Source organism: Fulmarus glacialis, unplaced genomic scaffold, assembly GCF_000690835.1.
Source record: "Fulmarus glacialis isolate BGI_N327 unplaced genomic scaffold, ASM69083v1 scaffold12035, whole genome shotgun sequence".
Classification (NCBI taxonomy): Eukaryota; Metazoa; Chordata; class Aves; order Procellariiformes; family Procellariidae; genus Fulmarus; species Fulmarus glacialis.
The window spans coordinates 13,177-39,533 of NW_009214960.1; the positions used below are offsets into that span (position 1 = coordinate 13,177).

Below are 26,357 nucleotides of genomic sequence, written 5' to 3' on the forward strand. Positions count from 1 at the left end.
TTAGTGACCTGCCAAAGAGGGGTTCTGGATTCTTGTTTGTCCTTTAAGACAGATTTCAGTCTTTGCCTTTGCAGACAGCTAAACTTGCTTGAAAGCCAAGTTCTCCCAGTTTCTGCTGTCTGCTCTGCCACTTGCCTCCCAGTGCAGCTGAATGGGGCTAAAGTATCCACGAAGGGAGGCCAAGAGGATCAACTGTGTTGAGGCCAAGAAGCCATAAATTAAAAGGCTGGCTCCAGCTCCTCTCCCGTAGTTCAGGGCTAGCTCAAGCAGAAGCACCCAGGAGTGCTTGTGGGAAATAAAACATTTTCCAGGGCCTTTACAAATGCCTTATGCAAAAGACAGGCTTTTACAGGGTGGACATTCCCTGGCAGATGCCTCATTCTTTGCTGTCCACACAGACTGCATATTCTGCTTCGCTGTCCACATACCTTTCAGCATTTTGACTGCTACGGTCTCACAGCTGTTACTTTTATTGATCCCAAACGCTGATGCTTCCACCACCTTCCCAAAGGCACCGTGACCCAGGACTTTACCTATAGGCAAGGAGAGAGGCAGTGTGAAGGAAGGCAGGTGCAGCACAGCCAGAATGGAATGAAAAAACAAAAATCCCAACAGGAAACCATGGGAAGAAGAAAGAAAAAACATCAGAAAGGAAAAGGAAGGAGTGGAACGTGTGCCCTTCCCAGGTGGCTGCTTGCTCTGTCGGTGAGAATAAGAGAAAGGATGATGGGAGGAACTGAGACAGAGCTGGCATGGACAAAGCAGAGGAAGGAAATGGCCCTGTAGAAGTGAGGGGCTGTTTGTTGCCCTCGAGCAGAGCGTGTGGGAAAGGTAAACATGACACCTTGCAGCAGAGCAGCCAGGGCTAATGTCACTGCTCTGTGCCTCAAAGATAGTCTGCAGCCCTTTTAACCCTCCCAGACAAAGGGAAGAGACTGCATGTGGGTCTCTCAGCATGAGGAGGATAAATGGATGCAATCCTGGCCCTGAACTCAGGGTACCTGCCATGGACTGGGCTGTTCTGTCAGATTGCCACTTGGACAATATGGGGATGTGTTTTAAAGCATGCCCAGAGGTCTTCTGGTCTCAGTGATGCCTGTGTGGGTACACTGGGAGAATCTGGGCTTACAGTTGGTTCAGACCTGTCCATAGTCAGACCCAAAGAGATTTCCCAGGCACAGCAGGGCTTTAGGGACAGTCTGGGGAAGAAGATGGGAAGCCTGAGGCAGAGAGAAGGCATTAAATATAGAGAGGTGTGTAAGAAACCTGGAGGGTGAGTTTGAAGGGCTGGTGGGAAGCCCTGGCTGCAGTGCGCAGTGGCAGGGAGGGAGTCCAGCTCACCTAGGCGCAGGCGGTCTCGTGGGAACTCCCACTTGCTGGAGTCATAGGGCAGGTACTCGCACTGCTCCTCCAAGGGCACCTCGCCAGGGTCCATGATGATGGAGAGGTAGCCCGTCTTGATGTCTGCATGGGCAGGCTGCAGGAATCAGCCAACACAAAGGGTGAGGAGATGCCCTCCCTGCACTGGGTGCTGACTCCCAGAGGGGATTTTGTTCCTTTGCCTGCCTTGACCTGCTTCCCCCTGGCAAAGGCCATTCCCTGTCACCTCCTTTACCACAGCCCTTATGCACCCTGTCCTTGGCAGTGAGAGCGCTTGAAGCAACACTCAATCACCTCCTTTTAGCGGGTGCTGTCATACAGCCCCACATCACAGCAATGGTGTTGCCCCACGCCCCGCTAAGCCACCTCCCCTGCCCTGGGACAGAGACAGTCACGTACCCTTTTGATGTTACAGAAGATGAGGATGAGGAGGATCCAGAAGAAAACAGCGATAACCCCAGTCCCTATCAGGATGACAATTTCCACATTGGTCCTGTCATCAGAGCCTGTGGGACGGGAGGGAAATTGTAACTTCGGAGATTCCCATTCCATGCCCCAGCTCAGCCGTACCTTGTGGCCTACTTCAGGATGTGGGGAGACTGGGGAGTTGTGTTTGCCTGAGATAAACATGCTCTGGACTACAGATCCTCTTGTGAGAGCACCGTGCCACCAGCAAGGCCTAGGGGCTTTCGCTGCCTCCCACTGCCTGGTGTCACAGGGAAGAGGCATGGGACCTTGGCCACACTCCTACTCCCCCACTTCATCCCCCGGGCTGCTATGGCTGCTGGTACCTTCCACGGAGACACTGGCCGAGGAGTTCACACAGCCCTTAGCATTGCAGACGCTGCACAGGTAGAGCCCAGCATCCTCTTCCCTCACCCTCTGAATGCTCAGCCTCTGGTTGAAGTCCGCCAGGTCAATCCCTGTAAGGCACAGAGGGTTGCGGTGGTCACTCACAGGGAGGGGGGGGATTAGTACACTGGACTCATTCAGGCTCAAAATAAGGCTCCTATTTTTTGTCTAGTTCATTTTAGATGGCAGAATGAAATTGCACCAGCTGGTAGAGGCTCTCTTCTGTGGCCTGATGGCCCCAGAAATACCCTGGAGGGGCCCTCCCCAGGCAGTGTATGGATGGGATGAAACCCCCGCAGGCAATGCTGGATGGGGATGGTGCCCAGGCAGTCCAGCTGGTGTGTCAAGCTCTGCTTCAGCTCCAGGACCTGTTCCTTTCCCTCTGCAATGTGCCTGGATCCTTCCCATGTTCCTTCCATGGGATCTGAGTTGGTCCCTGCATGAGCAAAGATACCAGGCACTGGGCTGGGAGTAACAAGATGAATGATTTATCACTCTCTTTCTGCTCTCCAGCTGAATGTGCACATGCACAGACAGTGCTGAGCCAGGCCCTAGGGCATAGACTTGGCTGGTGAGACTGCATCAAACTGGGATAGAATATGATTAAACCAGAGTTCAGCCAATTCAGAGAATGGGCGCCTTTGCCTGGGCACGGCAACTGCCGTAACCCAGCGGTGTTCAGCTCTCCAGCTGCCAGACATGATGTCCTGCCTTTGATTCACCCCCAGCCCACCGTACCTGACACTTCTTCCACCAGTTTCTCATCTTTGTACCAGCTGATTTCAGGAACATGGTTGCCGTCCACCTTACAGCGCATCTCTATGGAGTCGCTGACATTCACCCAAATGTCTGTCAGGTTCTGCTTGAGGCGGGGGATCTCCAGGGCTGGAGGAGCAGCACAAAGAGGAGGAGGGGAAAGAGAAACTGATTGATCAAAAGAATATCTGTGTTCCTGAGGGCCTTTGGGTCTCTGACCCCTGCTGAAGGGTGTCTTGAGAACCCAGGTGCCCTGCCTTTGCCACCTTGAGTTTAGCTTGCTTGCGTGGCTTCCCCTGGGGATGGACTGGGAAGCTGATGGCAGCAAGAGTACCAGCTCTCCTCCGTCACTCCCGCCTACCCTGTGGACCCTCACCCTGTACAGAGATGTATTTCTTGTGGCAGTGCTTCTCCCTGGTCTTCCGGTTCTGCACCTCACACACATAGTCTCCCTCCTCGCCCAGGGAGATGTTGGGGATGGTGAGCAGCAAGGTCGCATCGTTGGAGTCGGGCTGGAAGCGCAGCTCCCCCTGCATCTTGGTGGCATAGTGGTGGACGTTCTTGCAGTCCAACACGAGGGGGTTGCCCTCCTCATCATGGAGCTTGGAGAGGTTCAGCCGATACCACTGCAGGTTCTCATACGTGTAGTTGTCTGCATTGCAGCTCAGCTGTAGGTCCTGCCCTTCTATGGGCTCTTCTGAGGGCTGGGACTCAATCTCGAACCCGTCTGGAATGGCTTTCAGGAAGGAAATGAACATGTGAATGAGTTTTCACGGCTGAGCTGCCAGACACAATGAAATTGTCTCCTTGGGCTCAGCTCTCTGAAACCCCTCATCCTCAGCCAGGGTAAAGGAAACCAATCTAGAGCAGAACTGTGACATGCAAACTGCCAGCAACCAACAGCTTAAGCCCGGCGAGTGCTAAGGGATATGCTGAAGTCCCAGGGTCAAATTAAGATGGTGCCACAAGTGAAACAAGACTGGGAGGTCTGAATTAGGCTGTTACTGCTCTCAGCTCAGCTGCAGCATTCTGGATTGCACATGTGCCTGCTTTTACACAGCCAGGCTGGACAACTGCACACTCAGAGCATTACTGGAGCAGCAATTGCAGATGTTCATCTGCCTCCACAAAAGCTGGTGGCTCTGACAGCACAGGTACTCCCTGTGAGGGCCAGGAGCCCAGGCTTCTGGGGTCTGTCCAGAGAGGCATGAAGATAAGCCTCTGCTGTGCCCTTGCTGGGCTCCCTGTCCCCAGTGGACAGGGACAGACTCCCGCCAGCATGGGGTACCGCTGGCAGGGAGCTTATGCAGCCTCATGTGGGCCACGACTCCAGCCCACACTGCTGGGCTCTGGTTTCTACAGACTCAGCTTCCTCCCCCCACCAAAATCCCGTGGGGACCCTGCCGGGGGGCTCGGGCCAGCAGGACCCTGCCTGGGAGCGGTCGGGCAGTGCCACTAGAGGATGCTCTCGGACCAGGCACATCCCCAGCCCAGGCAGCTGCCTGCGCCTGAGCCAGCAGGACGTCCCCAGCCCAGGACCTGCCAGGGCTGCTCCAGGACCTGCCAGGGCTGCTCCAGGACCCAGGCACAGGCAGCGCCGGCTCATCCCCAGGTCTGCCTGCCAAACTCTGCCTGCACTACCTGCTGCCAGAGCTCCAGGCCTTTGCCACTCAGCAGAGCTTTGGGGCAGCCCTGCTTTCCTGCTGGCTTCCCGGTCACTGTTTAAGGTGCTAACTGTGAATGACAGGACCCGGCAGGTCTAGGGACCTGCCTATTTCAAGCAGAGAGCTGGCTGATGGAGGTGGAAGGGATGTCCGCAGTACTCACTGGTCACATAGAAGTAGATCAGCCGCTCGTCTCGACCCACTTTATTAGAGGCGATACACTTGTACATGACTGAGACGTTGGCCTCCTGGATGGCCAGTTTGCTGACTGTCTGATGGGGGAAGAGAGCATAAGAAGGAGTTAGGTAGAGCAAGAGGGATTGGTGCAAGGAAGAAATAGGATTGGTGCTGCTCTCTGACAGACAGCAAAGCACACAGCAAGCCTGGCCCCAGGCTGCAGCCGTACCTGGGAAAGGGTTACTCAAAAATAGCCCCTTATTCAATAGTCCTTTGTGTATTTCATGCCTCATCTGCTAGCTCTAGCAACAGCAATGTGGTTTTATTCCCACTCTCTGCTCCTTTTTACGGGGCCCAGCCAGCATAGATGCCTCTCCATGGGAGCAAACTTCTTGTTAAGCCCCTTGGGTCACCACGGGGACAGGCCTGGGCCCAGCAAGGGGGACATGAACACGCTGAGGGGATGGCTAAGCTCCTGCCAAGCTTTGTAACAGTGGGGAGAAAGGGAAAGGACACCAAAGCTTTGATTCCCTAAGCCCTCTGCAGTGAAGTGACTGCTTAGTGTCCCACAGAGTTCAGTGGAGTTTACAGGTACTTACAAACCTGGAAGCACTCCTTTTATCCATAAGGGGAAATCAAACCTGTGAAAGCATCCCAGCTCTCACCAGTTCAGGAAGATCTGTCATCTTCTCCCTTTAAATTCCAAGACATGGTCCTAAAAGCTTCCTCCTCCCTCCTTCCAGCAAGACGTGACTATGATTGGGCAAACAGCCAGGCTGCCATCCTGGGAGCACAGACCCAGGAGATGCTGCCTCCAAATAAGCCAGGAAAGGCAGCTGGGGAGTAAGGCTGCTCTCCTCCCAGCTCACACTGCACACGTGTGAGCTGCCAAATGTGTTACAAGCACACCCCTTAGAGGAGATCTGCAGTTTGAAGCACAGGTTTCTCCTCTCTCCCAGTTTAAACGACAAGGTAACGACATGCAAAAATCCCTCTAATGAGGCAATGTTTAAAATGCAAAAAAAGTGTGTTCCTACAGAGAAACTACTTTGCCTTTACTATTCAGCCAACAGACTTTGGGAAGCATTTCCGTTCTAAGTGGCAATGTATTAGCTTGTGTTAATCAGAAGGAACAGTTATTCATTCAGCGCATATTCAATACAGCTGAAGTGACCTTATTTCTAGTACTTCTGTGCGTTGCCTTTTCCGTTTCTTGGGGTTATTCAATACAGCTGAAGTGACCCTATCACTGGCACCTTTGTGTGCTGCCTTTCCTGTTTCTTGGGGATTTTCCTTCTAATCTGCACTGTTATGCTTGAGTTGGGATTTCTGGATTTGACATCATCCTGCTGTCTGCAGCGCACTGCACACCCTGTGGCTCATTCTGGCCTTTCCAGACAGAATAAAAACCAGAGGAAGATGGTAAAAGAAGACAGGCAGAAAGGAGAAGGAGAGGGAGAGAAAGCGGATTTGTGGACATAGCATCCCACTGCAAGTGGAAGACCAGCTGTCTTCTCCTAGAGCTCTTGCACGTCCCTGGACTGCACAACCTAAGCTGGACCTCCAGGACAGTTACAACCAAAGAGATGGAATGAGAAGGACACAGCTGAGGAATAGGAGGAAGAGAATGAGGGGAAAAAGGGAAAGATCAAAAGGGACCAAGACGAGAGTCACATCTGGAGGGAGACAAAGGGCTTCTCACCCAGGAGCTCCCACCACCCCTGCTCACCTCCCTGGGGGACACCAATCCTTGCCTCTCCCTTCGGCTGCTTTGGGAGGAGCAGCTTCTGCCCCTGCCACCCTTTTGCCAGAGTGATGAACTCCCGGCCAGGCCAGGGGACGGGAAGTGCCTTTGGAGGTGTGTAGGAAAACAGGAAGTGACTTTCGGAAACGGGGGCCCGTTTGTTTGTTCTGCATCCCTCTGCGAGCGGCTGGTGCCCGACACCAGCAGGAACAGGAACCCCGTCACGGCGCAGACCCGACACTCGCGGCCAGAGAGACAGAAAGAAACAGGCAGCAAGCAGTGTCTGGCTGTTTGCAGGTCACACGCTGCAACGAGGGAGAGATGTTCCTTCCAGAGAGGAAACACTGTGATGGAGAAGCAGGCTCTGTGGGGCGCACATGCTCTCACTCACTAACCTGCAGCGGATGGACGCCAGCATCTCCACACCACCCTCACCCCACCAGGATGGGGACAGCTGGATGAAATACCCCACCGCACACATGCACGTTCCCCAGGCCAAAGATTTCCTGCTCAGTCTGTGACTCTTGCTCTCCCTTCCCAGCTGCCCAGGCTGCTCTGCGGGTTTGGTCTTCCAAAACAGCTCAAGCAGGAACGCTCAGAAATGGCCATGGGAGCCCCCACAGCACACGTCCCCCATGCCCTCCCTAGCTGGGTGCCCTGTGTTCAACAGCAACAGTGTAAACCCTCCTGCGCAGTCAGCCCCAGCGGGAGCCTCTCTGGATGCAGGGTAATTTCTCAGAGATGACAGTTCTCCCTCGCCCTGGGGCTGCCTGGTACTGCAGAGCGCTAGAGCTGGGAATGGCCGCTGAAGGTTTACTTTAGAAGCAGAAATGTGAAGCCCTCCCCAAATCTGTCTCTGCCAGGCTTGTTTCCAGGCCACTTTTGCTGGCTGATCGCAAAGGACCCCTCCAAGGGTGCCTGTCTCCAGCTCCCTGCTCTGGGATGGGCTTGGGGCTACAGCCTCACCTTGTTCCGCCCCTCCACGAACTCCACCCAGGTGTCAATGCTCTCGATGGGGTTCACCGCATCCTGCTGCGACACATCTTTCCAGTCCTTGCACTCGGGCATCCGGTCCCGCTGATGGCGCCTTGCTGCGCGGTGCCTGCTATTGCTAATCCAGCAGCCGGGGAGGAGCAGGAGAAAGAGAAGAGAAGTGGGAGAGGAGGTCAGCTGGGAAAAAGGCAGCAAAAATAGCTTTGTGTCTAAGAATTGATGTCCCTGTCTTCTAACTCTGCAAAATTTCCTGGGTGTTTCGGTTACACAGTTTCTAATGTGCTTTATAAGGGTGCTCCGCAATCATCGTGAGGCAAACATCTATAGATGTGAAAATTGAGGCAGGGAACAGATACCAGTGTCCCAGGCAGTGTCTTCACCCCCAGGCCTGTGGTTTCATCTTTCCCTGCTAAGGGTGGAGAAAGGCAGCAGTGAAATTGGTTCATGTGTGCCTGGGGCAGTTCTTGATGCCACTTTGCTCAGCAACAAGGCCTTAAACCCCTGCTGGGACTGTGAGTAAGGGATGTCACAGACTGGCTGGGCGCTGGCCTGGAGAGCAGACGGTGCAGCACCCAAGGGTGCAGCATTCAAGGGTGCTCCTGCTGCCCCTGATTCAACAAATACCAGGAGGGAAACATCCCAAGTAGAGATGCTGCTGGTGTCTCACAGGGGCATGGTGGTACCTCTTCGGACTGAGACAGGCGAGCGGGAAGAAGTGCCCAAATCTGTCAGGGACCCTGGATGCTGCAGCCTGCATGGTGCTTCTGAAATGCAGGTGGGGCAGGGAGATGGGAGGGTCTGCCCAAAATCCAGGGTGGGAGATGTGGGGGGAGAAGGTTTATGGTGACAGGGAAGCAGGGGGGAGCTGAGCGCCCAAGAGCAGAGGCAAGGGTGCGTGCTGGCAGTGCGGGGCAGAGCGCTTGGCGGTGTGAGCACACCGGCGAGCTGTGTAAACAACAGGAAGCTAGAAAGAAGCCTCCTGCATCCTCTGAAGCTATGCTAGGCAGAAATACGGTGGCCTTGGAAGACAGTCCTCATAAATTATGGGCCCCTCTGCTTCCTGACAGGGCCACAGTGCACTTGCATGCAATGGAAAGCTCTCTGGCGTCCCTGGCTCGGCAACAGCCTGCACAGGGCTGTGGGACCTGGCTTCCTCCAGGCACCCTGATGTCCTCCGCCCTGACTGCTCTGGCTACAACTCCCCAGCATCCCTCTTCCTTCTTCCTGTGAGGCTGCCACTAAAAAATGCCACTGCAGCCCTGCCTGGTGCTGCCCCAGCTTCCCAGGACACAGGCAGTGGGCACACACCCTTCCTGCCTACCTATTGGTGCTGCCTGCACAAACACCCTCCTGGCAAACCGTCCTGGCAGCTGGCAGAGATCTGGCGCTTCCCCCAGACTCAGCAACTCTTCTCCACACGCAGCAGCTCTGCTTCCTTGCCTATGAGCACTTTTGTTTCCATCATTACCCAGAAGATGGAGGATCAAAAAAACACAGGGACCTTAGGGCTGGAATGGGGTGAGCCGCAGCTGCTGTCTCAGGGTCTCACCAAGGGGCTGTGACAATTTCTCCTGCAATCTGCATCAGTTTCCCCATTAGCACAGTGGTCAGCAGTTTTATTGCAGGTTCTGTGAGATGTGGCTGGGCCATGGACATCCCCTGCCAGATGGCTGAGAACACAGGGGAAGCTGTGGAAGCCCTTGGTGTCTGGGACCAGCCAGGCTGGGCAAAACTCCCGCACAGAGCACAGGTGTCTCCGGCGGGCTCCACTCTGCCTCTCCACAGGGTGAGTGGCTGTACGGTGCTCCGAGCTATCAGTCGTTGCTGTCCTCCTCTTGCCATGCTGTGGCTGGGAGAGCAAAAGTGAGACGGGGTCTGGGACGCAGCCACAGTGCCCAAGGAGCCCATAATGCCATTCCGGTGGCCTGGTAAGACACGGGTCCTGGAAGAAATGGCACTTACAGGCTGCGTCGGGAGAACATCCGACAGGGCATCCACGGCCTCCACTGCCACTGGATCACCTCCGGCGCCGGAATGCCATAGACTGTGCAGGTGAGGGCCTGGGGGCTCCTCCGGGAGTAGATGCTCGGGGAAGAGGCTTCCTTCTCGTGGATGTGCGGAGGAACTGCAAGGATCAGAGTGACACCATGAGCAGCCGCAGGCTCAGCTGCTGCATCCCCAGAGCCCTCCCCAGGCCCATCTATAGAGCGACTGGGCAATAAAGCACTAAGGGCAGCTCCTGGGGAGCTCAGGCCTGCAAGGCAGAGCAGGTTATACTTAGGCAGATTCAAGTGACGTCATTTCTCCTTCCTCTGCAGAGTGTGACTGTCTGGATGCTGCAAGGCTCAAAGCACTGTCTGGCAGCCCCCAGCACAGGGCTACAGAGCCTGCTGGAGACAAATCTCCAAGCAGCAGTGCCCTTCCAGCACTTTTTGTGCTGGCATCTGGTTCCTGCACGACAGGGACCAGCTTCTGCTGGGGGAAAACTCCCTAGGAGCTTCCCACCCAGAGGAACTGCTCCAGCTCCAGGCTTCATGTGTGTTGCAGCTGCCATGTCCTCAAGTCCGCATCAGTTAGGGTCACCCTCAGCAGCATCTCCAACTGCAGTTGGGAAACGGCCCCTGAGCAAGGAGATATTCTGCCCAGAGTGATGGAGCCAGGAACAAAACTGTGCCGTATCGTCCAGGCCACAAGGAACCAGCCTCACTGTAACCAGGGCATCCCTCAGCCATGGGGGAGAAGGTGATGATGTAGGTACCAAATGCTTTAGGACAGCAATGGGGACTTGGTCTCAGAGCAGCCCAAAGGCTGGGGCCATGGGCTCAGCGCTTTCCCCCCAGCCCCAGCCCTGGCCCCCTCCCTTACCATTGACGATTAACTGGAGGCTGATGCGCTTCTCCAGACCTGCCAGCCTGTTCCGCAGAACCAGCGTGTATGTCCCAGCGTGCTGCTCCGACACATCCTTGATCTGCATTGAAGATTGAGATTGCTTGGGAATTAGCTTCCCGTCCTTGTACCTGCGGGGAGGCAGAGAGAAAATGCAGCCATGGGGAGGAAGTGTCCCACTGGCAGCGGGGCAGGGTTTGCTGGTCCCCACTAGAGCGCAGTCAGGGTGCCCCTTGCTAGCACTGGGGACCTCTCTGGGGAGACCCCTGGGCTTTCCCTGGACCCGAGTTAAGGGTCTGCGCATTGTCTCGTATGGATGTGTGTGGGGTTAGGAATGTCGTAGCTCTGCCCTGAGCAGTGTGCAGGTGCAAAGCTCCCAGCCCTGAGCCAGCTCTGGCGGAAGAGCAGCACGATGCGGTGCACAACCTGGCCCACTCTCTTGCTCCTCTGGGCAGCTGTGACCCCCGCTGCAGGGGGATGAGGGGGGCAGCTCCTGTGGGAACTCCACTCGGCCCCTCCAGACAGCACAGAGCTGCCAAGTCAGGCCAGGACCTTTGCTGCTTCTCCCCCAGACCTCATCTCCTCCCATCCCAAGCTGTGCAGCTGACAGCCGGGGCAGGTGGGAGAAATGACCCCCATGGGTAGGAGAAAGTGACATTTGGGACACTTGGGATACTTGGGACATTTGGGACAGTCTTGGCCACAGAGGGACCTAGGAAGGAAGCCAGGCTAGGCTTCCCTCCTTAGCAGAGGGAAGGAGGAGAGGAGAGGGTCGCTCAGGCTAAGAAAGGTGCGTTACCACTGGAAGTCTGGCGGGGGGTAAGCCACGACTTTCACTGGCAGCTTCACGGCTTCGTCTCCTGTGGTGGCTTCTATTACCGGGCCCTTCCTCCACTCCACGTTGATGAAGGGCTTTTCTGCAAGAAAAAAGGTGAGCATGGAGGAGACGAGAGCACAAAAGGTCAGGCTGTCACCAAGCTCTGCTCCTCTCCACAGGGCCCAACAGCAAGGACCAGGGACAGCGGGGTGTTGTAGCAGCAGTTGGAAATGACTGCTTCTCTGCAACAATGAAGTCAAAATAACCAAAATCCACTATTGCCCCACCTGCCCATGTGACCCCCAGCCCCTCTTCCACATCCCTGTTCCCAGGAGGGCTCCCTCCCTGGAGCAGAAGGGGAGGGAGGGAGTGGATGCCAGGCAGGGCTGGGCAGGCCAGCACAGCACTGCGACTCTGGCAGCTGTCGAGCTGCCTCTGCCTCGCCGTTGGGAGCCATTGGGGATGCAGGGAGGCTGTGCTGCCCCGTGACTTTTTGCTGCCGGGAGACAGCCGCCCAGCGCAGTCAGCACCTTGTGCACCCGCAGCTGGGTGCCTCCCAGGCCAGCCGTGCCGCAGGGACACTGCATCTGCTGCAGGGCCACAAGACCTGTGTGTGCTGCCATCCCACCGGCATTTGGGCCAATTTGGTGTTTGCATCTCTCTCTATTGTCATCTTGGCACCTTGATGAGTGTTATCGTGCTCCCAGTGTGGTGCTGGGGTGCAGAAGGGCTGAGGGACTGGAAGAAGGCTGGGTCTCACTAAAGCAGAGTGGGATGGAGCTGCAGGAGCCCCTCTACTGAGCTTTGGGCCAAACACTTCCTCTGGGGATTGCTCAGCTCCGGCTGTGGCTCTGCAAGGGAGCAGAAGATGCCGTACCGTGCACAATGACGTCGGTGCTCTCCTCCAGCATCTGGGCGCCGTTGGTGGCGGTGCACGTGTACTTGCCCAGGTCCTGCTGGCTGACGTTGTGGAGGGTCAGGATACTGGAGAGCTCTGTGTGCGTCTGCAGGGACCGGCGCTCGGGCTCCATCACTGCCCGCTGCGTCTGCGGGAGATGACAGAGAGAAGGGGATGAAAGACATCAACGGGATGGGGCTGCGCAGATGGGTTCCTCATGTCTGCGCTTCTTGCTGCCCAGTGCTTGCCTCTCCCTTGACAGGCGACTCCACCACTGACTGCCATCTTCAGGGATGGAAAGGCAACAAGCTCTGTGTGACTGACCGCCTGAAGTTGGGGTCAGAGTTTTAGTGCATGTTTTGCTCTGACTTGCAGCCCAGTAACCAGGCTGGGAGCCCTATAGGAATGTGAACAGAATGATGCCCTCAAGGGACTCCTCTGTCTCACCGTTCACAAGCGCCAGAGGCTACAACAGGGGGAAAACACAGCGGGGAAGGGACCCCTTCGCAGGCTCTTGGTAACCAGGGCTGTGTGGCTAGAAAAGCTCCTTTTAAGCCAACAATGTTTGCTCTGGATTTGCACTGGTGGAAGTGAAACCAGTGTTTGCCCAGGAGAGCAATAACACCTCAGCAAGGAGGGTGCTTTCTGCCAGGAAAAAGGGGTTTCCCTCTGCCCACCATCTGCTGCAGGAGAGAAAAATGGGAAAGCACTCTCACCGAGACGTCCAGGGCACAGCATGGTTAGGATCATTGGCCCTGCCAGTAATGCCAAGAAGAACAGTGAAGGGGCAGGAGAGGACAACTCAGAGGGAAGTGGTTCAGTGCACGGGGAGCCGCTCTGTTTGCTCGTACCTGTTTGCCAGGGTAAGTCCACTGGAAGCGGACACCGGAGTTGAACTCGGCCCACACTGTGCAGTTCAAGACCAGCTTCTCTCCCACTAGCAGCTCCATAGCTTTCTTGGGATACAGCTGGATGTCGTACAGCTCGCTCCCTGATGCGGAAGAGGCAATAAAAAGACATTTCTAATCTATTAACTCTTTGACTCAGACTGTGAAGTTACAGGAGGCTTGGGTATGACTTCCTGCTGCTTGGTGTATCTCTGTCTGGCACACAGCAGAGGAGATATAAGCACCATGCAGAGTCTATGTAGCTAGAGAGGACCATAACAACCCCATGAGCCGCACTGATGGACTTCAGAGCCATCCAAACTACCCCCCTGCACCTTCCCAAACCTTCACCTGCTATATGGATGATGAAGAAATTGGATTTGAAGACCTTCTTGTCAATGACAGTCTCACACTGGACGAACAAGGAGTCCCTGATCAAGTGTGTGGGTACCAGCACCCCCTTCTTGTTGTCCCAGAAAGTGCTTTTCCCGTCAGGGTGGATGAGGGAATTTTGCTGGAAAAATCAACGTTTTGCCAACTGAAATAAGAGGGTAACAACATCCCCACCCCACCCTTTCCAGGCTTTGCACTGGCTAACACATCCCTTTTGTGGGAAGAATTGAGGCAGCATCATGCTGTGCTGGCCTCCCGCCCTCTCCCCACGAGGGTTTGTCATCTAGGAATTGCGGCCTCCCCTATACCCCGAGCAGTCGAGCAGCCGTATCCTGCACCACGAGCCTCCCCATCTGCAGAGTGGGCCAGAGATTTCCAGGAATGGAAACTTATAGAGATAGCTAAGGAAACTGATGCTGATGTCCCAAACATCGGCCTCACCGGGATGAGTGCTGACCTTGGGTAGTGTCCTTCCTGGGCAAGAGAAAGGCCCCTGGCCCCCAGAGTGTCCCTGGAGGCCTTTGTACAATAGTAACACTCATCCTGGAAGGATGTATTTGCATTGTAAAAAAAAAAAAAAAAAGGGAAAAAAAAAGGCACAAGCAAACTGATAACAGAGTTGTTTTTAGCCATCAGCCTCAGGGCTGCAGCATCCTCCCTTGTGGGGATGCTGACCACCTAGAGGGTTTGTAGATCACAGAGACCAGAGCAAAGAGGGGATGCTGTATGGAAATGGGATTAAAACAAAGTCTTGTTTTGTTTCATAGAGCTCCAGGGAAGAGAAGCAAGGTTGGCAGGAAACCTGTGGGGTCTACCCAAGGGAACTGGACAGCACAGCTTCAACCAGCAAATAAAACGAGGAAGCCAGTGGCTTGTACTTTCCATGGAAAATGTATCCCATGCATTTTCCATTCCTGGCAGTGCCTGTCCCGCTTCCACTCAGGCAATTACAAATGCAGAACAAATACAATACATGTTGGTCCAGAGTCTCCCGCTGGCTGAGCACTCACCGAGACCAGCGTGACGTTAAGATCTGGGATGGACACGAGGCATGGTACCCAAGTGTTCTCTTTCTTGCTGATGAGGAGGGTCTCCGGCTTGTTGATAAATGGCTGTTCAAAATCTGAAGAAGAGATATAAGGAGAAGCACAACTAAACAGAGGCAAGAAAAGAACTGGGAAGAGGGACAAACCAGAAGAAAAGGAGGCTTTCTGGCTTTCTTTAACACAGCATGAGCTTGCCAGAGGGAGTGGTATTGAGCTGGATGGCCTCATCTGAAACGGGCAACAGTCAGAGGAGACACCTGGAGCTCAGGAATGCAAAGGGAGCAGCCAAGGCGGGTGCCAGGGCCAGCTGGCTCCTCCGCACCAAACACCGTACCGGCGGAGCGGCACTTGTGTGATATTTGGGCAGTGCTGGAAATGACCTCCCCTTTCCTGGCCCCCTCAAGGTCTCTGCCTGGGTTTGACCCTTTGTGAAACCGATGGGTCTCGTCCTGGGCTCAGCGCCCAGCTGGTGACTGCATGGCCCCATGGCAGGGACGGCGTGGGGCTGTGCCGCCCTGGTGCTGCGGCAGGCAGCGCGACCTTCCAGGGCGAGGAAGTGATCCGCAGCGGAATGGTATGCAGATGTCATCCTGCAGCCATCCTGGCCGGCAGATAAACAGATGAGCTGAGCTTTCCAGGGCTGCCACTCCATTGCCTCCCAACTGCTGCAAGCACAAATATTGACAGGAAGAGCAAAACCACCCAAAATTAATCAGTGAAACGACTTAGCAAGGCCAGAGGCGTTACACTAAACTCCACGTGGAGCTAGCACCAAGAAGCAAAGTGTCTGCAGAAGGGGCTGCCCCATCCTGCTCAGTGCGTTGCCTGTGTCAAACGAGAAAAGCCCAAGCGGGCCTCCACGGTGGAAGGGAGTTGATGGCAGCATATAAAGGAGATGTGTTGTGGCCCTGACCCATCGTGCCAGGCACCATCCAGACACAGAGTGCAAAGACCAACCTGATCCCAAAGAGATGACAAGCTAACAGGGCAGCACAGACCCCATTTCTGTTTTTTTCTCAGATACACTGGAAAGAGCTGGTGAGACCAGCTCTTATGCAAAGATGCACGTGGTCATGATTGGCTTTGTTCATAGAAATTGTCCCCTGGGTGAAGGGGGCTCCATAAAGAGGTGGTGGGTCCTCATCTGGGAGACGTGGGGCTGCCCCAGGGACCTGCTAGGGGAGATTTTATGGCTTCTGGTATGCTGGAATCAGACCAAATGATCCCAGTGGCCTTAAAAGTTACTCTTTATTCACCTGGATTGCAGCTAAACCATTGATTTCAAGGGACCGTAGCAGGAGGACGTCTGTTTGTCCAACTTTAGACTAAAATTCCTTCGTCTCCCCAACCCCTAAAGCTGCCTGTCTAAAATGACAAGTCAAAGATGAATTTGGTAATGATCCCCATTTGGGGATCCTGCTGTTCAAATCACATTGGGCCCAACCCAATCCAACCCAGTGCTCCCACTGTTAAGTGCATAAGGGAATTCCTTTAATTTTTGATCTATAAAGCTGTTGCTTCAGTGATAGTCATGCTGCAAAAACCTACTCAGGGTGAAGCGCTTTTTTCTACAGCTTAGGTGAAACAAGCCATGCACAGGAAATGTGTTGGTCAGCTCTTAAGAAAATATGGATTGCCCAGAGAATTCTTATCTTTATTTCCTGGGGTTTTGTGCTGCCACAGGATTGCTGTCTTCTGAAATCACAGATTTGTTTCCGAGTGTGAACATGTTCCTCATCCCCCTCCCGAGCCCTGGGCACATGAGAGGGAGGAGGCGCACAACTGCCAGAGGTAAGAGACTATGAGGTCCCCTCCAAGCTCAGATGGTAGCCAAGAACTAACTGATTTACTGGGCTGGTCCTGCTGCCAATGAGCTTGTGATTCATGCACTAACTCCCCTCTCTGACCACATCACATATTTTCTGTAAGGCTGTCTTAATGGGTCAGATGGGAATAATTTAGCATCTTCTTCATTAATATATGCTAAGCCTTATGAGATGGGGGCTGTACACATCCTATTCCACCCTGATGAGGCATTCTGTATGTTTACAGCATTATCTGTAGCTGTAATAAAATACACACCTAACCAGCCACACGGGAAATGAGATAAATGCGTGGAGAGTTCATTTGAGAACTGAGCTGCAGGTAAAATACAGAAGAACCCATTCTTCCAGCCAAGCATAGATATTTTGTTCCTGGCAATTCCACCAAGCTCTTAACATGAGAAATGAGGTTGATGGATAAATCTGTGGTCTGATCATGCTGTCTCCAAACATCCCCAACACTTACATCAGCCCTTCCAAGCTCTCGAGGGACAGTTTCACATTGCAGCCCAGTTCAGCATGGATGTTCTGCAATGGCTACGGTTACCATATGCCTGGGTTTTCCTGACATGTCCCCTCTCCTGCCTGAAAGCCTGTCGTGTCTGGAAAGGCGGATTCTGAGGTTTCCTGGATGTTTGATAGCCATAACAGGGCACTGTTTGATTGGAATAAGTATGAACATGTGCTGTGTAGCCATGTGCACAGCAACACTGCGACGTGTTGGCTGGATCTGTTGCACACACTCTGTCCACAGGCACTGCGAGTCCCATGGGCCCTGACAGTGTGGGGTTTATTGCCCCTAAGCTACACTGCACATGCACACTTGCTGCTCTCTGGTAAACAGGAGAGCCATTACTGAGCTGCACATGAGGCCGGAGGTGAGAGAAGGTGGACAAGGAGGCAAAGGAAGTGGCATTTGCTGGATTACATAGAAAATCAGGCTCTTGCAAATGCACTCCCCGCATGTAAGCCTGTTAGGCTGTACTTATTTTCAGCATGTGTAAGCAGCTCTCTGCCTCCATCCCGATACAACACTCTAGAGTGTCTGAACATCTCTATCCTACATATCCGGAATCCAGGGAAGCTCTGTCCTGTTTTAGGATGGGCAGCAGAGCCCAAGGGAGAGGAGGCAATTGCCCAAATAGACCCCAGTTCCTCTCCAGCAGCTGCCCAGCTTTTCTGATTTGCCCCTGCATTTTTCTCTGCATAGTTGCAGAGGCAAATGTGGCTTTGCCCTGGGACTTCTGAAAAATGCATCTTGTATGTCATGACCTGCCTGGCTCATGACAACTGTACCAACTAATAAATGGGGGCGGAAAGAGAAATGCTCAGCCAACTGTTTCCAGGGGACAGCGCTCGTTTATCTTGCTGGAGTGTGCTGCGAGCAGTGGGGGAGAAGGCAGAGGAGGAGCCCTTGGGGCATGGAGAAGCGGAGTATTGGCCCCGCAGCCACTTGCTGAGCTGGGGTACTAGCTCCAAGCCTGGTGGACAGCCCTTCTCCTCCAAAACATGTCTTATAACCCTGCCTGTGCAGGCAGCCCCTGCGCAGACAGTGTGGAGAGGAGCATCTGGGTCTGCCACGGTGGAGCGGCTCCAGGGCCATCCAGCCTGGGGACAGGAGGAGGCTGCACATGGCATGTTTGTACCACTCCTCCTCTCCCTCTCTCAGTCTCAGCTTTACGGAACATTATCGTGCCTAGCCGCGAGCATCTCGGAGAGCCCCCAGCTGCCCAGAAGCTAACTCTTGTGCTTTTTTTAGCAGTGGAGCATCTCTCAGGCCAGCTCTCACTCCTTAAATTCCTGCATTCCAGCCCGGCTGGAGCGATGCCCCTGGGCTGGGATGTAATTGAATCCCAGGCGCTGCCACCACCCCCCCAGAAGTGGATGGATATTGGTTCCCTTGAAGTGCAGGGAGCCAGCCCTTGGCCCCCTCCCTGAGCCTGCAGCAGCCACGCTCTGCCCTGGGAGGCCGGGGGGCATGTCGGGCTTTTTAATCTTTCTGACATTATGCTGGTGCATAGGCTGCCCCTGGGCTCCCCTAGCCTGAAAGCACACATCGCTGGATGGCTCTTACCTCTCACAAACACGTAGGCGCTGATTGCTGTGGTGCCCTCGATTTTGGCATCGATGTACTTGTAATAGCAGCGGTAGTAACCCGTGTCGTTCGCCTGGGTCTCCGTCAGCACGAGGACTTTGCAGTACGGCTTCGTGCCGGTCCCCTCGCAGTCGTCTTCTCGGATTGCCCGGCTGCTGCTGGGGGCTGCTGAGGCCACGAACTCGGTCTCCTTCTCCTTCTCAGCAGGGTCCACCTTGCCCCCAGGCCACGACCACTCCAAGGGGTGCTGGCCTCTAGACGTGGGCAAAGAGGAGAGTTAGCTTTGGGCCAAGCAGGATGAACGTGGTGGGGATTTAACTGCCCTGTGTGGCTCTGCACACATCTGCATGTGGCCCAGCCCAGCCAGCCACCGCTCTCAGGCTGTGGCATGGAGGAATGGCCGTCCTCCAAGGAGAAAAACAGGCTCGAGGAGATGGCAAGCAGCTTCACTAATCGCTGGGCAAGCACAGGCTCGTTCCCCTCCCCATGCCCCCTCTCCAGCCATGCTAGGCTGTAAGATATCAGCCCACTCACAAGCAGGTCTCCCCCTCCCATGACTTTGTCCTACTGGTATTGATGCCAGGACAGGGAGCCACATATGGCCCTGAGGGAAAGGCTCCACTTATTCTCTATTCCCTCTCATTATTAAAAGGGTTCCGAGCTATTAAGAAAACACACGGATGTGTTGAGTTCCCTTGGCTCAGTGCAGCTGCTGGCTGGGGCTTGTGGTGTGATGAATGGAGTAGGAAGGAGAATGAGGGAAGAGAGCAAACTGGAAAGAAAACTAGAAAGAGAAAAGCAGGAGGGAGTCAGGTAGAAAAGACAGCGAGCAGAGAACAAGGGGAGGCTCAGCTGATCGCCTTCTGTCCAGCTGCCAGCTGTTTCCTTCCCTGCTGCTATGGGAGGGGGCTCCTTATTCTGCACAGCACCCTGCAGCCCCCCTGACCCCCCGAGCCCCCGGCTAGCCCAGGGCTGCTGCCCCTTCCCACCTCTGCAGAGACACTGAGCTACAGACACCCCTCCAGGGCACGACCACAGAGCCTGTTCACCAGCAGCCCAAAGACAAACGGAAAAGTCCAGGAACTGCAAGAAACCCCCAGACAGAGTGTGCACGTGTGTATTTATATATAGCCGAGGATCTCCAGAGTGGGAGGCTTGCGTATGCACATGTACGCACTTGCACGCGCCACTGTATCTTGCTATAACTGCGCTTGTTTACTACAAACACAACAAGCTTTTATTCCGTGCTGGAAGCTTCCTTCTGTGAAATCAGAGCCCCTTTCAGAGGAAGGCCTAGTATCCACTTGAAAGTTTGCCAGTGTAGCTGAAAGTCACTTAAGAATGTGCAGAAAAAAGAAATGGGAAAAAAGGAGACATTGCAAGAGACAGCTGTGGGGGTAAAAATGGCCTTTTGTCAGCACCGTTTGCTCTATTAGGGGAAACTGGGTTCATCTCTTATGCAAGCTGGGAATAGGCATGTTGGCACATGCAGCTCCTCTGCCAGGGCAGCTCTGCGGGCAGATGCTTTTAAGCGCAGCCAGACCGTGACCGTCACCAATAGCTGGACAAAGACAGCAAGGGACAGCGAGGAGGAAGCGAGATAAGGTGCCATTGGAGGGCACAATGGCTCAGAAGCAATGAGGACAGGATTTCTGTCCAAGCGTGGGGGAAAGACCTGCCCCTTTGTGTTTGTCTTCAGCAGCTGATTTGTCTTCCTGCAGACTTTGCACTCTTCCAGCTCCCGCTGCCCAGCTCACCGTGATGAGTTCGGAGACAGTGTGCCGCACTCTCCCCATGTCACCAAGCACAAGGGCTCTGGAGGCAGTGACGTGCCCCTGGGGACAGCCACGCAGCCCTCTGACCCAGCTCAAACTTCTGCATTCACTAAAAATGCCATCAGTGCCTGAGGCAGGACTGGAAGCACAGCTCCAGCAGCTTGTGTCCATGAATCACGGCAGGCTTTTCCAAAGGATCAGAGTCTCACAAATGCTTCAATAAAAATAAGACTCTTGAATTTTGAGTTCTTCCCATCCTATGCATGCATGGGGAAAAATAATAGTAAATCGGATCACCAAACCAGTAACACTCAATGGCCTCTGCCATGCCCATTGCTCTGCTGCACCGGGCACAGACCGTGAGGCTGGCCCCACTCAACCCAGAGTCGAGAGCTTCAGACCCCGACTGCGCAAAGGAGCCCCAAAGCCCTTTGCATTTGCTCAGGCATTTTTGGCGCTCCACGTGGAGCAGGGTAATTGTAGAAGTCTCCAGCGTTTCCGCTTTCTGTTTGTTTACCCACTGGGATTTTCATGCATTATCAGATCCACTTGTTTTATTAACCATCAAGTCTAGCGGTAGCTGAGTGACACGTATTTATATAAACACGGATGGGCCAGTACAAACAGACCCGCTGACCAGTCTGCGGGCAGCTCTAAACTAAAACATTCCTTGCACCACGTGATGCTCGCCCAGATTCAGTGGGGACACAGAAGGTGTAGGCATTGTGTGAGCCCAGGTTAGTGTCGCTGGTATGTTAAGAGACCAGAAGAAGGCAAGAATGAGGGCACGCCAGGCTCACTTGGGTTTATTTCTGAATCTACCCTCTTCTGCATTTGGGGAAAGGTCTGGGCAGCGGTTTTGCATGGTTCCCTCCCTCCTATCTGTCACCTTCGAAGATCTGTTCCCAAGTTGTTTTCTTTCAGCTCTGTGATAACGTGCCTCTGGGCGATGGAGCCTGCTGATGCCAGCTGGAAACAAATGCACTGTAGGCTTCTCCACAGCTGTTTTCCGAAATCTTTTCAGGACAGATGCACTTCAAGGGAGACGTTGCAGTTGGCACCACTTTTCTCCAATCCTCTTTGAAGCTCCTAAGCGTGATACGATGGGCAAAGCTGGCTGTGGCTTTGTGGCTTAGCTGGGATAAGACAAATCCCTCCTCAGCACCACAGAGGATGTTCACAGCAGTCACACACATGTAGGAAAGAGCAGCAGGTGTTGCGTGTCCCCGGACACTGCTCTGGAGCAGCCATGGTGCGGCATTGCCTTGTCCTCGGGCTCCTTCAGCCCTGTCACAGTGCTCATTTCCTCCACGGGAGCCAAGAGGGCTCTGGGTCAAATACTTCCTCTCTGCCAGAGTAGTGTTTGTGCATCCACAAGCATCTGCGAGTCAGCTCTATTAACAAGTCACTGGGCAGCAAAGGACAACCTTGCCCTTCCTTTTCTAAACACCATGGCTGTTCCCTCTCCACCTGAGTGCTCAACACCTGCAGGATGGGATGGGATAGGATGGCTGGGGCTGGGCTGGCACTGCCAGGACCAAGTCGACCCCTCCGGAGGTTTCTGCTGTTGTGCAGCCAGCTCGTATGGGCTCTGCTCCAACATTCATCAGCCGGAACAGCACAAGCTCTCTGCTTTCCCCCAACGCAGGCTGCCGAGGGCATGAAGCATGAATGCAGAGATTCACAATATTCTTTCCTTCCTTCTCGGGATGGAAGCTAATAAAAGATGCACTGTCCATGTGGGCATCAGCCCCTTTGCCCTGCTCTGCCACGTGCTTAGATCAAAACATTACTGGGGCTCTCAGCCAGCCCTGGCACGATCTGTATTTTGGGGAATGCTCCTACACTGGTCCCTTGCTCTGTCTGGACTTCTCAAGGGTGCATTGCACTGGGTGATGGGAGGAACGTGCCTGTATGTGATGCCATTTGCAAAAGCAGAGCCCCAGCATCTGGTGGATCCTTGCAGGTGTGCTGTGTCTTGCGGTCTCTGTTAAGCATGCCCAGCTCCAGAGGCATCACTTATCCCATGGCCTGGCATGGACTCTGGTCACCGATGAGGCTAGGTGGGCTGTGGAGCAGGAGGGGGGCTGCGGAGCTGCGGGTGTGTGAGATCCAGGCTGCTGCAAGGCAGCCTGAGAGTGCAGCCGGCTGCGGGACTCTCACGCTCAGTGGGTGAAGCTTGAAATGTCTCTAGGGAGTCTCACGCGGTGGGTTTTGAGCTCAGCTTTCTGCTACAGCACTGCTTCAAGCAGGCCCGTACTCCTGGCTCCAGGGCAGCTCAGAGAGCAGCCAGAGGACATTGTTCTCAAGGGAAGACCGGGGTCAAACTGAAGCCACCTCCAACACAATGCTCAGCAGGGAATCCCTGGATCCTGGATTTGATTTTGTATTTGTTTCTGCCCTACCCTGCCCCACCACCCTCTCCTTTGCCTCTTTCTCTTGGTGGTCTGCATGTTTTTCCCTTCAGCTCCCATTAACACAAGCCAGGTCTTCCCAGGGTGGGCCATGGTCCAGAGAAGAGGTTGGAGAAGCAGCTGGGTGTAATTAGAGATCCAGGGACCAAGAAAGATTTACTTTTCATTCAAATGAAGTAATAGTGTCCCACAGTCAAAATCCTCTCCTCAAGACATTAGACAAACACAGGTTTGAGAGCTCAGAGGGAGAATGGGAACCTCTGAGCCATGCAGGAGATGCTGAGACTTGTCTACTTGCGGATGGTGTGAAGGACACTGCACAATCCCAGAGGAGCACATCTAGGATAGCAGGATGCAGAGGCGGTGGGCAGCCATGGAGCACATGGGCAGAGGGCGCATGGGTTTTAGTACTGTTTGCAGATGGTCCTCCTGATCTTCCACCAGCCAGTTCAGTCCTGCACAGCACCTGGGAGCCAGGGATAGGGATGTTCCTTATCTCAGCTGTGTCCATGCCAGCACGCTCTATGGATACTGCCTAGTGAGCCTGAAAGATGAGCCTTGGCGCTGCAGCAGGAAACAGGGAGCTTGCTGCCACTTGGAGAGACTGTAGCTTGTACGATGCTCCCTGCAAGGGCAGGCCACGCAGAGTCTGCACTGGAAATGAGATTATTTTTTTCCACTTCATGTGATTTTCCTTCATACTAATCGATACCTAACAAGTGCACAAAGAAAGGGCAATCTTGTCCTTCCCACTCCAGGAGGGTTACCCGAAAAGAAAGGCTTTCCACTTCATGGTGCTAAACAGGTATGTTCATGCTTGACTGCAGAAGACTCTTTAGCCACACCTCTAACTTCAGTATGTCCTTTAGCCTTGGCTCAATCTGCAAGCAATACAGGGCTGCCTCTGCACATCCCAATTACCCATGAGATCCCCCGGCTTAAGCTGCTGCAAGAACACAGGTCTGTTCCATCATGTGTAGCACTCTCAGGCACGCTGCTCCATGGCAATTGCCCGGGGAAGTGGCAGCATGGAACAGCCCCGCAGAGCCAGGCTACAGCTGCAGCGCTGCCCAGTGCAGAGTCCTCGGGGTGCCTGCGCAGGGCTCACTGTGGACACGGCAGTGCACACCTCTCCCATGCTCTTGAAACCACTTTCTGTGTCTCCTTGGGCCACTGCTGAGAAAGGGTCTGGCCTGATTATAAGCTCATTTGGAATAATCTCACTGAATCTCTCCTCTTCCAAGGTTTCAACAAAGAGTGTCAGCTCCCGCGTCCCTCTGCGGAGAGAACTGCCATGGGAGAGCACTGGAGTCCCCAGACTCCTCCCTCTTCCTCTGTGCTCCACACAGCAGCTATATGGCTGGCCACAGTCCTCCCACTCACGTATTTCCTACAATCTAGTACACACCATGGCTCCTCAGGTCACCATATGAACAAGCCCACAACCGCTCAGCTTCCCAGACCAAGTGAAATCAGTTCGTATGGCCATCAACAACCTTTCCTCTGTCCCTCTCCCCTGGCTATGAACTCATTCACAAAGTAAAAGCAATGCCATCTGTTCCCAGAAAAGTTAAATATGTTTGTGACAAGACATGAACACGATGCCAGCCAAGTGTTTGCAGTAATTGCTCCACAGTTATATATAACACTGAGAAACACCCATTTGAGGCCCACGCTGAATTTATACCCCCATTGGGCCCTAGCATTCAGATCCCAAGCATGGATCTGCTTTCAGCTGCTGAAAGGAAACTCCAGCTTTGTCAGGAAAATTGACCTTGGTCAATTCTCCCACTTGTTTTTTTTTTTTTCTTTTTTTCCAAGACAGCGGGTAGTGCTGAGAACATGTACAGCCAAGTGTCCCAGCATGGGACAAATCAGTTCAGGCACATCACCTTCTCAGATCCAGTCTCCAAAACAACCAGAGATTCTCCAGTTCCTCACAGAATTATTCACCTGGCTTGGCCGGGGCTTCTCTTCACCCCCATGGGTACAAGACAGAGCGTTAAATCCCAGCTTCCTAGAGAAGCTGGAAGCCTTTCACAGCCACCACTAAGTGCAGCCTTGCCTTCTCCCATGGATGTTTCTCAACATGCCCCAAAATGACTTGCCAGATTTAGAAACCAGAACTACAACCCTAGCAGCCCCTGATGAGGTGAGAATAAGCAACGTCAGAGAAAGACAAGAAGTTAGGAAGGCCAGCTTCCCTAAAGAGCTTACAAGGAAGCTATCAGATCATGCAAATGTTTCTCTATCTTCCTTCTGCCTGCAAGACTATGGCAGAGGTTATCTCCATCTCCTCTGAGATGTCTTCAGCTTCTTTTTCAATTAATTAGATTCAATTAGATGAATTCACATTTGGTGAATGTGGCAGATTTCTAGTCAGCCGTGCTAATTTGCAGGCATGCTGCAGCCAAGATCTCCCTGGTGGGCTGTCCTTGGCTGGTCCTCCAACACTTACCAGGTAAGAGCAGTCTAGGCAGAGCCATGCGCCTTACCTGCAGGTGATGGTCAGCGTATCCTTGGCGTTGATGACGTGTTCCTCCTCAGTGATGCTAAGAGTAGGGGGGGTCATGGAATAGCTGCTCCCCAGATCTGTGGGGAGAAAGGACAGAGGGGATGATGCAGACAGCTGCCAGTCTGGACCCACCGCTGTGGGCAGCGGCTAGCTTGGCATCATGAGCCCAGAGAGTGGCAAAGCCTCTTGAAGGAAACATCTCATAGGAGTTTGCTCTTCAGCAACAGCTCTAGAGCTGGGGCCAGAGAGCCCCTGGGCTCGGACAGACAGACTAGCACAGAAAAAGAATGGAAGACCAGAAATCAGGGAATCCAGGTGTGGCCATTCCTCACCAGGTGACTGAGATTGAGCTCACTTGGACTACTGCTCTGAAATGATCTTACCTGATAACTGGAGGGAGTCTGGCAGGAGATTTTTCTATACGCACGTAGTTTGCTGTAATCAGGGGACAAAAATCCATCCGCCCAGATACCACAAATGCAAAATTCTTCCATGTATACAGAGATGCTCCCAGGAGCCAGCTGGCATTCACCGAATGCCCTTCTCCTGCTGGGCACTCTCGGGTACAGGCAGTCACCCGAACAGGACCAAACCTTTGGGGATTACAGCAGCCCCCTTCCCTGCACCACAGCCAGGCGGGCATTCCAGAAGTGAAATCATCCAGGCTCAAGGACGGACAGTTAAACACATTATCATGCACTTCTTCTCCCAGCCTTGGTCTGGGAGAGTCTCACTTCTCCCGTGCTTGCATCTCTGGCATGCCAGACATGCACCCTAAGCGAGCTCCTCATGGACAAAACATCTCGAAGTACCGGTTACCCTCAGAGACGTACCCGTTGTTTTTCATTAGCATGGTGTTGCTGACTGTCATTACTTCGTGATCTTTATCTTAAAATTCCAGCTTCTGGAGATGTGAGATAATTCAAAAGAAAAGTCTCGGTGACTGCAAAAACAAGCAAGCAAACTAACCAGAAATAGAAGAAAAAAAACCCCAGAAGTTGCAAAATGTGAAGCTGTGACTCAGGTAGATGCTAAATGCTAAGGAAGAAAAGAATGCAAAAATATGTGACTAGCTCGATTTTCTACAGAAATGTGAGGTTTTCACAACCTCATTCTGTGCATATCTGTCTCCTTCCCTCGTAACATTCAAACCCATGTATCAGAGAGATCTGGCAGGGAGGGAGAGCTCTCAAGGACGTGGTGTTTCCACGAGTTTCACAAGCAAAAAAAAGAATGCCGTAT

The 26,357-nt window shown here is 53.7% G+C and overlaps 1 protein-coding gene across 2 annotated transcripts in view; it reads right to left on the reverse strand.

The window, feature by feature from the left end:
* FLT4 (fms-related tyrosine kinase 4) overlaps positions 1–25,189 on the reverse strand; it is a 36,703-nt gene extending 11,514 nt beyond the window's left edge. Inside the window, exons 1-17 of one of the 2 annotated variants that reach the window (XM_009578775.1) lie at positions 25,096–25,189; positions 18,391–18,665; positions 14,458–14,570; positions 13,406–13,568; positions 13,019–13,158; positions 12,147–12,315; positions 11,252–11,369; positions 10,432–10,583; positions 9,529–9,691; positions 7,540–7,678; positions 4,816–4,924; positions 3,365–3,724; positions 2,971–3,117; positions 2,172–2,303; positions 1,780–1,886; positions 1,342–1,477; positions 429–533 (exon numbers count right to left, since the gene is read on the reverse strand). In XM_009578775.1, coding sequence (XP_009577070.1) covers positions 429–533; positions 1,342–1,477; positions 1,780–1,886; positions 2,172–2,303; positions 2,971–3,117; positions 3,365–3,724; positions 4,816–4,924; positions 7,540–7,678; positions 9,529–9,691; positions 10,432–10,583; positions 11,252–11,369; positions 12,147–12,315; positions 13,019–13,158; positions 13,406–13,568; positions 14,458–14,570; positions 18,391–18,665; positions 25,096–25,172 — 2,605 coding nt within the window. In that variant the 5' untranslated portion in view covers positions 25,173–25,189. Of the gene's footprint in view, positions 1–428; positions 534–1,341; positions 1,478–1,779; positions 1,887–2,171; positions 2,304–2,970; positions 3,118–3,364; positions 3,725–4,815; positions 4,925–7,539; positions 7,685–9,528; positions 9,692–10,431; positions 10,584–11,251; positions 11,370–12,146; positions 12,316–13,018; positions 13,159–13,405; positions 13,569–14,457; positions 14,571–18,390; positions 18,666–25,095 lie in introns of both variants that reach the window. The other variant, XM_009578774.1, reaches the window with a different exon arrangement.
* Positions 25,190–26,357: the final 1,168 nt, after the last annotated feature.